The following is a 10000-nucleotide window of genomic DNA, read 5'->3' as shown; positions in this document are numbered from 1 at the left end:
AAACTCAGTTGAAATATCAATCACTTTTTTACCAGTGATTTAAATAATGCTGTTATGTGACAGATTTAAGCTGATGTTCTGTTGATTTGCTCACGTTTCTAGACGTTGTGTTATTGTAGTGCAGCGTGCTCACTGCCCCATTCAGCTCCACAGAGTTATAACTACAGCTAAACAGGCGCTAATAGAGGCCCCCTGGGGCAGGAATCACACTGCCCCAAGCTGCCCCATGCTGCCCAGTGCTGCCCCATGCTGCCCCGTGCTGCCCCGTGCTGCCCCATGCTGCCCCAAGCTGCCCCAAGCTGCCCCGTGCTGCCCCGTGCTGCCCCATGCTGCCCCGTGCTGCCTCAAGCTGCCCCAAGCTGCCCCAAGCTGCCCCGTGCTGCCCCGTGCTGCCCCGTGCTGCCCCATGCTGCCCCAAGCTGCCCAGTGCTGCCCCGTGCTGCCCCATGCTGCCCCAAGCTGCCCCATGCTGCCCCAAGCTGCCCCAAGCTGCCCCAAGCTGCCCCAAGCTGCCCCACGCTCAGGGGAGGAGCAGCGGACAGGGCTGTTAATTACAGGGTTGCCAGATTGGGCTAGTTTAAAATTACTCCATGTTTACCAAGATCTCATTTTATAGCAAATAATCAAAATTAAATCTTATAAATTCCCACAATGGTAAAGTGTAAGTGCAGACAGTGTGTGTATGATGTACTGAACAGAAAGAAAGAAAGAAAGAAAGGGGGATTATGGAGTAGAAAATTTCTGTATATCAGAAATGTGTGTAAATATTTCTATCCCCACATGAAAGCAGAGAAAAAGTAGAAACATGTCTCTCGTTTCTGATGACTAAATCTTTTGTTTCAGGTCTTTTGTGGTTTTTCAGGTGCAGTTCAGCTGGAAATGTGGCTGAAACCTGGCAACCCTGGTTGATAACATTACCTTAAACACGCCTGAAGGTACGATTTACATTTTCACATCGAGCTGATAGACTGTACGCTGGATGAGTGTGTGTGGTGACTCTCAGCTGACTATCACAGGGTTACTGTAAACATTCACCAGATCGTATTTAAGGCTTTGTTGTTATTAAAGTCAGCCTGCATTACGGAATTCGACGATCACGAGCCGCTGCTGAAGATCAGGCTTTAATCGTGACTCGTCACAGCTGCAGCAGTTTGTTATAAGAAACTGTGGTGTGTATCGTGAGTGTTATGTGTATCAGTCTGATCACGATGTGATATTTGAGTCCGTATCGTCTGGCTGTAGTGTTCAGCGTTCACACACCCGGCTGTAGCTGCAGCCGCAGTCGTGTTCTGAGGTTCTGCTGCTGCTGGTGCAGGAACTTCATCCACCGTCTTCACTGGAGTTCCTGCAGGAGTTCCATTACTGACTGAAGAACTCTTCTACACACACACACACACACACACACACAGTATTTATCTACTATATATCATCAGTTAACTCATTGATTAATTAAACAGTGTCGACTATTGTGGAATTTTCTCTGATCAAACAAAATAAAATAAAAACATCATCAATAACAACTACGCTATTAATCCATCTATTAGTGATGTTCACGTCATTTTTAACGTTTCATTGATCCTAGGGTTAGGGGTTAGGGTTAGGGTTAGGGTTAGCAAAGTTTATTTAATCTGTAACTAAAAATAACTAGAACTAAACTGATATATAATTAACACTTAGTAATGATGTGATTAAATTTATCATCATTCTTGAGGAGTTATTTTAGGCATAAACAGAATAAATATTAATTAATGCAGTTGTTAATTGTTTAACATTCAACCAAAATAAAAGGAAACATTTCTGACTTAAATAATGGTTTAATACATATATTTATTTATTTATTAATTAAACATTTTCTATAAATGCTGTAATGCCTAATTAATAAAAAATCACCAAGCTCATCTTCAGGTTTCAGTATGTCAGAAGTGTTTAAAAACAAATAATTAAAAACAGAAAGAAATGTATTTTGTATTTCTAAATAAATGAAAATAGATGTTCATTGTTTTAGATAAAAATACACATTATTATATATTAATGAAATATATTTGTTTACTGACATTTTATTTACCAAAAGCTATTGGTTATTATCAATTGTTTATTGATTTTTATAAATTGTTTCTAGACTATTTACAGAATTATAATGCATTGCTTACCTTAGTTGGTGACCTAAAAGTAAGAAAATAAATAAAAACCAATTAGAAAAACCTGAATTATAGAGTGAACTGTAGAGTTAGACAGATAGATACACTTTACTGATCCCATGAGGGAAATTCTTGAATAAAAACTATAGACTTATAATAAAGTGAAGGTAAGTGAGCAGCAGGCAGAAGGGCAGAACAGAAACGATCACGTCAGCATATAAATATCAATCTTTTCAATCAATATAAAAAAGGATTGAATATTTTAAACTCACATGCAGGGATGCAAAAGTGAAAATTACAAAATAAACATTCAGTTACGCTGATATGAACGCTTGAACGCAGAATTCACATCAGAGTGTTAGTGAGAAAGTGAACATAATCGAGCTGGTGATCAGGTTCAGTGTAGAGGTGTGAGGATACGTCAGGGTGAGGATACAGCAGTGTGAGGATACGTCAGGGTGAGGATACGTCAGTGTGAGGATACGTCAGTGTGAGGATACGTCAGTGTGAGGATACAGCAGTGTGAGGATACGTCAGTGTGAGGATACGTCAGTGTGAGGATACGTCAGTGTGAGGATACAGCAGTGTGAGGATACAGCAGGGTGAGGATACGTCGGTGAGGATACGTCATTGTGAGGATACGTCAGTGTGAGGATACGTCGGTGAGGATACGTCAGTGTGAGGATACAGCAGGGTGAGGATACAGCAGTGTGAGGATACGTCGGTGAGGATACGTCAGTGTGAGGATACAGCAGGGTGAGGATACAGCAGTGTGAGGATACAGCAGTGTGAGGATACAGCAGTGTGAGGATGCGTCAGTGTGAGGATACAGCAGTGTGAGGATACAGCAGTGTGAGGATACGTCAGTGTGAGGATACGTCAGTGTGAGGATGCGTCAGTGTGAGGATACGTCAGTGTGAGGATACAGCAGTGTGAGGATACGTCAGTGTGAGGATACAGCAGTGTGAGGATACAGCAGTGTGAGGATACGTCAGGGTGAGGATACAGCAGTGTGAGGATACAGCAGTGTGAGGATACGTCAGTGTGAGGATACGTCAGTGTGAGGATACAGCAGGGTGAGGATACAGCAGTGTGAGGATACAGCAGTGTGAGGATACGTCAGTGTGAGGATACGTCAGTGTGAGGATACAGCAGTGTGAGGATACGTCAGTGTGAGGATACGTCAGTGTGAGGATACAGCAGTGTGAGGATACAGCAGTGTGAGGATACAGCAGGGTGAGGATACGTCGGTGAGGATACGTCATTGTGAGGATACGTCAGTGTGAGGATACGTCGGTGAGGATACGTCAGTGTGAGGATACAGCAGGGTGAGGATACAGCAGTGTGAGGATACAGCAGTGTGAGGATACGTCATTGTGAGGATACAGCAGGGTGAGGATACGTCAGTGTGAGGATACAGCAGTGTGAGGATACGTCAGTGTGAGGATACTTCAGGGTGAGGATACAGCAGTGTGAGGATACGTCAGGGTGAGGATACGTCAGTGTGAGGATACAGCAGGGTGAGGATACAGCAGTGTGAGGATACGTCAGTGTGAGGATACAGCAGTGTGAGGATACGTCAGTGTGAGGATACAGCAGTGTGAGGATACGTCAGTGTGAGGATACAGCAGTGTGAGGATACGTCAGGGTGAGGATACAGCAGTGTGAGGATACAGCAGTGTGAGGATACAGCAGTGTGAGGATACAGCAGTGTGAGGATACAGCAGTGTGAGGATACGTCAGTGTGAGGATACAGCAGTGTGAGGATACGTCAGTGTGAGGATACAGCAGTGTGAGGATACAGCAGTGTGAGGATACGTCAGTGTGAGGATACAGCAGTGTGAGGATACGTCAGGGTGAGGATACAGCAGTGTGAGGATACAGCAGTGTGAGGATACGTCAGTGTGAGGATACGTCAGTGTGAGGATACAGCAGTGTGAGGATACAGCAGTGTGAGGATACAGCAGTGTGAGGATACGTCAGTGTGAGGATACGTCAGTGTGAGGATACGTCAGTGTGAGGATACAGCAGTGTGAGGATACGTCAGTGTGAGGATACAGCAGTGTGAGGATACGTCAGTGTGAGGATACAGCAGTGTGAGGATACAGCAGTGTGAGGATACAGCAGTGTGAGGATACGTCATTGTGAGGATACAGCAGTGTGAGGATACGTCAGTGTGAGGATACAGCAGTGTGAGGATACGTCAGTGTGAGGATACGTCAGTGTGAGGATACAGCAGTGTGAGGATACGTCAGGGTGAGGATACAGCAGTGTGAGGATACAGCAGTGTGAGGATACAGCAGTGTGAGGATACAGCAGTGTGAGGATACAGCAGGGTGAGGATACGTCAGTGTGAGGATACGTCAGTGTGAGGATACAGCAGTGTGAGGATACAGCAGTGTGAGGATACGTCAGTGTGAGGATACGTCAGTGTGAGGATACAGCAGTGTGAGGATACAGCAGTGTGAGGATACGTCAGTGTGAGGATACAGCAGGGTGAGGATACAGCAGTGTGAGGATACAGCAGTGTGAGGATACGTCAGTGTGAGGATACGTCAGTGTGAGGATACGTCAGGGTGAGGATACGTCAGTGTGAGGATACAGCAGTGTGAGGATACAGCAGTGTGAGGATACTTCAGGGTGAGGATACAGCAGTGTGAGGATACAGCAGTGTGAGGATACAGCAGTGTGAGGATACAGCAGTGTGAGGATACAGCAGTGTGAGGATACTTCAGGGTGAGGATACAGCAGTGTGAGGATACAGCAGTGTGAGGATACAGCAGTGTGAGGATACAGCAGTGTGAGGATACTTCAGGGTGAGGATGCGTCAGTGTGAGGATGCGTCAGGGTGAGGATGCGTCAGTGTGAGGATGCGTCAGTGTGAGGATACGTCAGTGTGACGATACAGCAGTGTGAGGATACAGCAGTGTGAGGATACAGCAGTGTGAGGATGCGTCAGTGTGAGGATACAGCAGTGTGAGGATACAGCAGTGTGAGGATACGTCAGTGTGAGGATACGTCAGTGTGACGATACAGCAGTGTGAGGATACAGCAGTGTGAGGATACAGCAGTGTGAGGATGCGTCAGGGTGAGGATGCGTCAGTGTGAGGATACGTCAGTGTGAGGATGCGTCAGGGTGAGGATACGTCAGTGTGAGGATACGTCAGTGTGAGGATACGTCAGTGATCATGTTCTCATAATTTTAATAAAAATAAAAAATATAAAGCTGTACAATGCATCATACTGTGACCATATCATATCATTACACACATAGTTCAGCGCACACACACACACACACACGTTCACACTGTTACACTGGACCAGATTGAAAACTCACACCAATTCTACAGATCTGGAATGAACTGAATTAAACTGAAAAAGTTTGGATCTATAGAATTGTACAGTGACCATCATCACAACAATAAAACCAGGAACAATGCAGCAGTGTGTAGAGAACACCACTTTAATGCAATCGCTCTGATGTGCATTTTATTAAATACTTACTCATCACTGGTAACACAAAACAAGAGGAAAAATAATCAACGTTACAGACAGTTACAGACTGTTCATAACAGAAATCATTAGCTTCAGTGAGAGAAATGTTAAGATTAATAAGGGGCAGTTTACTTGTGGGACAAAATCCAAAACCCGACCCTTCAGTACCTGACACCTATAAACCCGACCCCTCAGTACCCGAAACCGGACCCTTCAGTACCTGACACCTATAAACCCGACCCCTCAGTACCCGAAACCGGACCCTTCAGTACCTGACACCTATAAACCCGACCCCTCAGTACCTGACACCTATAAACCCGACCCCTCAGTACCCGAAACCAGACCCTTCAGTACCTGACACCTATAAACCCGACCCCTCAGTACCTGACACCTATAAACCCGACCCCTCAGTACCCGAAACCCGACCCTTCAGTACCCGAAACCTGACCCTTCAGTACCTGACACCTATAAACCCGACCCCTCAGTACCTGACACCTATAAACCCGACCCCTCAGTACCTGACACCTATAAACCCCGCCCCCTCAGTACCCGAAACCCGACCCTTCAGTACCTGACACCTATAAACCCGACCCTTCAGTACCTGACACCTATAAACCCCGACCCTTCAGTACCTGACACCTATAAACCCGACCCCTCAGTACCTGACACCTATAAACCCGACCCCTCAGTACCCGAAACCAGACCCTTCAGTACCTGACACCTATAAACCCGACCCCTCAGTACCTGACACCTATAAACCCGACCCCTCAGTACCCGAAACCAGACCCTTCAGTACCTGACACCTATAATCCCGACCCCTCAGTACCCGAAACCCGACCCTTCAGTACCCGAAACCTGACCCTTCAGTACCTGACACCTATAAACCCGACCCCTCAGTACCTGACACCTATAAACCCGACCCCTCAGTACCTGACACCTATAAACCCCGCCCCCTCAGTACCCGAAACCCGACCCTTCAGTACCTGACACCTATAAACCCGACCCTTCAGTACCTGACACCTATAAACCCCGACCCTTCAGTACCTGACACCTATAAACCCGACCCCTCAGTACCTGACACTTATAAACCCGACCCCTCAGTACCTGACACCTATAAACCCCGCCCCCTCAGTACCCGAAACCCGACCCTTCAGTACCTGACACCTATAAACCCGACCCCTCAGTACCTGACACCTATAAACCCCGACCCTTCAGTACCTGACACCTATAAACCCGACCCCTCAGTACCTGACACTTATAAACCCGACCCCTCAGTACCTGACACCTATAAACCCCGCCCCCTCAGTACCCGAAACCCGACCCTTCAGTACCTGACACCTATAAACCCGACCCCTCAGTACCTGAACCCCGACCCCTCAGTACCCAACACTTATAAACCCGACACCCATAAAGACCTGACACACACCAGCACCCCTAAAGCTACCAGCACTCCACACACACTAATCTTACCATACTGTGCATAAACCCAGCAGCACCCTACATCACTAAACCCCTACATCCAACAGTACCAGAACCTCTAAATCCAACACCACCCTGAGCTCCCAATCACCAGCAGTACAGAACAACTCACAACCCAAAGGTCCAACATGATCACCCCAACATGGACACTCACTGTACCTGAACCCCTGAACTGCTAAACCCAACAGTATCAGCAGAACCGAGTACCCAAACTAACATCACACTGAACATGAGGCTCTTAAACCGAACAGGAGCAGCAGTACTGTACTCACCCCCGCTTCCCCTCCAGCGTGTTCAGGTGTGTCTCCAGAGACTCCAGCAGACTCTCAGGGGCCTAAACACACACACACACACATTAACACAGTGAGATAAACACACACACACACAAAATAATCCAGTAAACAAATGACAGAAAAAGAGCGAATAATGAGTAGAGCACAGCTCACCTGGGTAAGTTCAGGAATATCACTCTTATCAATTCCGACTTGCTGTTAAGAGGAAAGTGTGCAGTTCAGTAATAATGTCTTTTATTTATGTATTATCTTTCTCACCAAGGTACTTCACAAGAAAGACGTGTAAATTCTGCCATATTTTACCTCTGCAATTTTGAGGAACTCTGAAACTCTGGTCATTCGTGTCAGGAACTTTTTGTAAATTTCCAAAGCGTCTTTGCACTGCCCTTTCTTCATCTGGAAAAATTTCTCTACAGAAAAATAAATAAATAAATAAAGAACTCTGTGTAGAGTTTCAGATTTCTGATCAATAAAAAACTGGAATATCAGGACACTGAAAACGCACTAGTGTACTGTAACTGTACTGAAAACACACTAGTGTACTGTAACTGTACTGAAAACACACTAGTGTACTGTAACTGTACTGAAAACACACTAGTGTACTGTAACTGTACTGAAAAGGCACTAGTGTACTGTAACTGTACTGAAAAGGCACTAGTGTACTGTAACTGTACTGAAAACGTACTAGTGTACTGTAACTGTACTGAAAAGGCACTAGTGTACTGTAACTGTACTGAAAACGCACTAGTGTACTGTAACTGTACTGAAAAGGCACTAGTGTACTGTAACTGTACTGAAAACGCACTAGTGTACTGTAACTGTACTGAAAAGGCACTAGTGTACTGTAACTGTACTGAAAACGCACTAGTGTACTGTAACTGTACTGAAAAGGCACTAGTGTACTGTAACTGTACTGAAAATGTCCTTATAGTGTCTTAATTTCTTGCCTAGTAAATTAATAATTCCATCGTTGTAGCAGGCGTATAATTTAATCAGGTCCTTAAAGAGGAGTAAAAACGCAGCGTTGATGACGCCATTGACCAGATCTTTAGGATGGACCTGAAAAAAAAAAAAGAAAAAAGAAAGGTTAAATAAAAAGTATTTTAAGAAACATCCAGAACATTCATCTTTAATTTTATTTCGATTTTGTTTTTTTTTTCTCTTTTTTTAAAATTAAAAATGTTAAGAATACATCTTCATTCTGATATTGAGATTAAAAAGTATAATTCAGGAAGCTATACTGTAATGCAGATTAGATATTAATGTGTAAATAAATATGAATGTGTAAATAAATATTAATGTGTAAATAAATATTAATGTGTAAATAAATAACTGATGTTTTAAAGTGTAAAACTGAAACACACTCACTTCAAACTCCAGCAGAGCGTCGATCTGATTCTGCAGCGTGGTCATGCCTTTCAGGAGTTTATCTGTAGCCATCGTCCTCATCACACCGTCGTTTCTGAAACACACACACACACACACACACACACACACACACACACACACACACACGTAATCTTATGATACTGTTATCACTGTGCAATATTAATTATTACTATATCGACACCTTAAAACCAGCCTCAATAAATAATCATTATTTTTGCTCTTTCAGTTAAAAAAATCTTCATTTCAGAAAAGTTTTTTAATCAACATCCTGATAAACACCACAAAACACTTTTGTGAGATAGTGATTAATATCATTAACAGTGATCTTTAGTGGTTTGTAATATCAATGATGTAGGGTTTGTTTTGTTTGTTTAAAGATATATAAGAAAGGAATATTAAGGCATATTAATGTTATTGTGTTGTGGTGCTGAAACTCACCCTTTTTTCACTCGGCCGAAGTCGAAGGCCATCTGTCTGTAAGAAAACGCTTTTTCATTCAGATACCTGCTGTAGCGCCGGATAAAGGTGGACATGTCGTAACCTGAAACGCACAAAAAGCAAATGTTCAATTATTAGGGGAGGAAAGAATGACAACACCTCCCATAAATGTGCATAAATAAATAAATAAATAAATAAATAGACATTTTAGCCATCATGATATTAATGTTTTGTGCCACTTGCAGCATTTAAAACAAAAAATGTATTTTTAAGTGAAAATTGTACATTTATATATCGTTTTAGACTGACAGTTTTAAGTAAACATGACATGACTGACAGTTTTTTTATTGTTAAAACATATTTAAAATGTATTTTCTTAAATCACAGTAAAAAGTTTTTTTTAAATAATTTTTAAAAATTATTTATAGTGAGCGGTTGCTTTTTCAGTAAGAAGTATTTTTTATATAAATATATTTAAAACAGAGTGTTTCCTTTTAGAAAGGTTTCCAAGCAGAACCCTTTTAGGAAGCGAAGAACTCTTAATTCTCCAATGAACCTTTAAAGCATCGTCAAAGAACCCTTTTTTCTAAGAGTGCACTGCGACAATAAACCAGCATCACTACAGCTGATAATATTGCGATTGATGATGGAAAAGCGATACATCGTACAGCCTTAATCGTGATGTTAATGTCTGTGTGATTAATGATGAGAGTTAAACTCCGCCCACCGTGTGATCCGGTCTTATCCAGGAAGTTGCTGAGGTTGAAC

General features: G+C 43.3%; 1 protein-coding gene across 4 annotated transcripts in view; it reads right to left on the bottom strand.

Annotated features, from left to right (window-relative positions):
• The window catches only part of snap91a (synaptosome associated protein 91a), a 34385-nt gene that overhangs the window by 15872 nt on the left and 8513 nt on the right, over positions 1–10000 (bottom strand). For all 4 annotated transcript variants that reach the window (XM_053227500.1, XM_053227498.1, XM_053227499.1 and 1 more), the window contains exons 3-11: positions 9960–10000; positions 9233–9335; positions 8774–8867; positions 8353–8464; positions 7709–7815; positions 7559–7600; positions 7385–7446; positions 2151–2163; positions 1261–1379 (exon numbers count right to left, since the gene is read on the bottom strand). The exon at positions 9960–10000 is cut by the window's right edge and continues 35 nt beyond it. In XM_053227500.1, the coding sequence (XP_053083475.1) occupies positions 1261–1379; positions 2151–2163; positions 7385–7446; positions 7559–7600; positions 7709–7815; positions 8353–8464; positions 8774–8867; positions 9233–9335; positions 9960–10000 (693 nt within the window). The remainder of the gene's footprint in view (positions 1–1260; positions 1380–2150; positions 2164–7384; positions 7447–7558; positions 7601–7708; positions 7816–8352; positions 8465–8773; positions 8868–9232; positions 9336–9959) is intronic.

This window comes from Pangasianodon hypophthalmus, chromosome 21 (genome assembly GCF_027358585.1).
Source record: "Pangasianodon hypophthalmus isolate fPanHyp1 chromosome 21, fPanHyp1.pri, whole genome shotgun sequence".
NCBI classification, from domain to species: domain Eukaryota; kingdom Metazoa; phylum Chordata; class Actinopteri; order Siluriformes; family Pangasiidae; genus Pangasianodon; species Pangasianodon hypophthalmus.
Note: the sequence above shows the minus strand (reverse complement) of the source record. Positions and strands in the feature narration are given on the sequence as shown.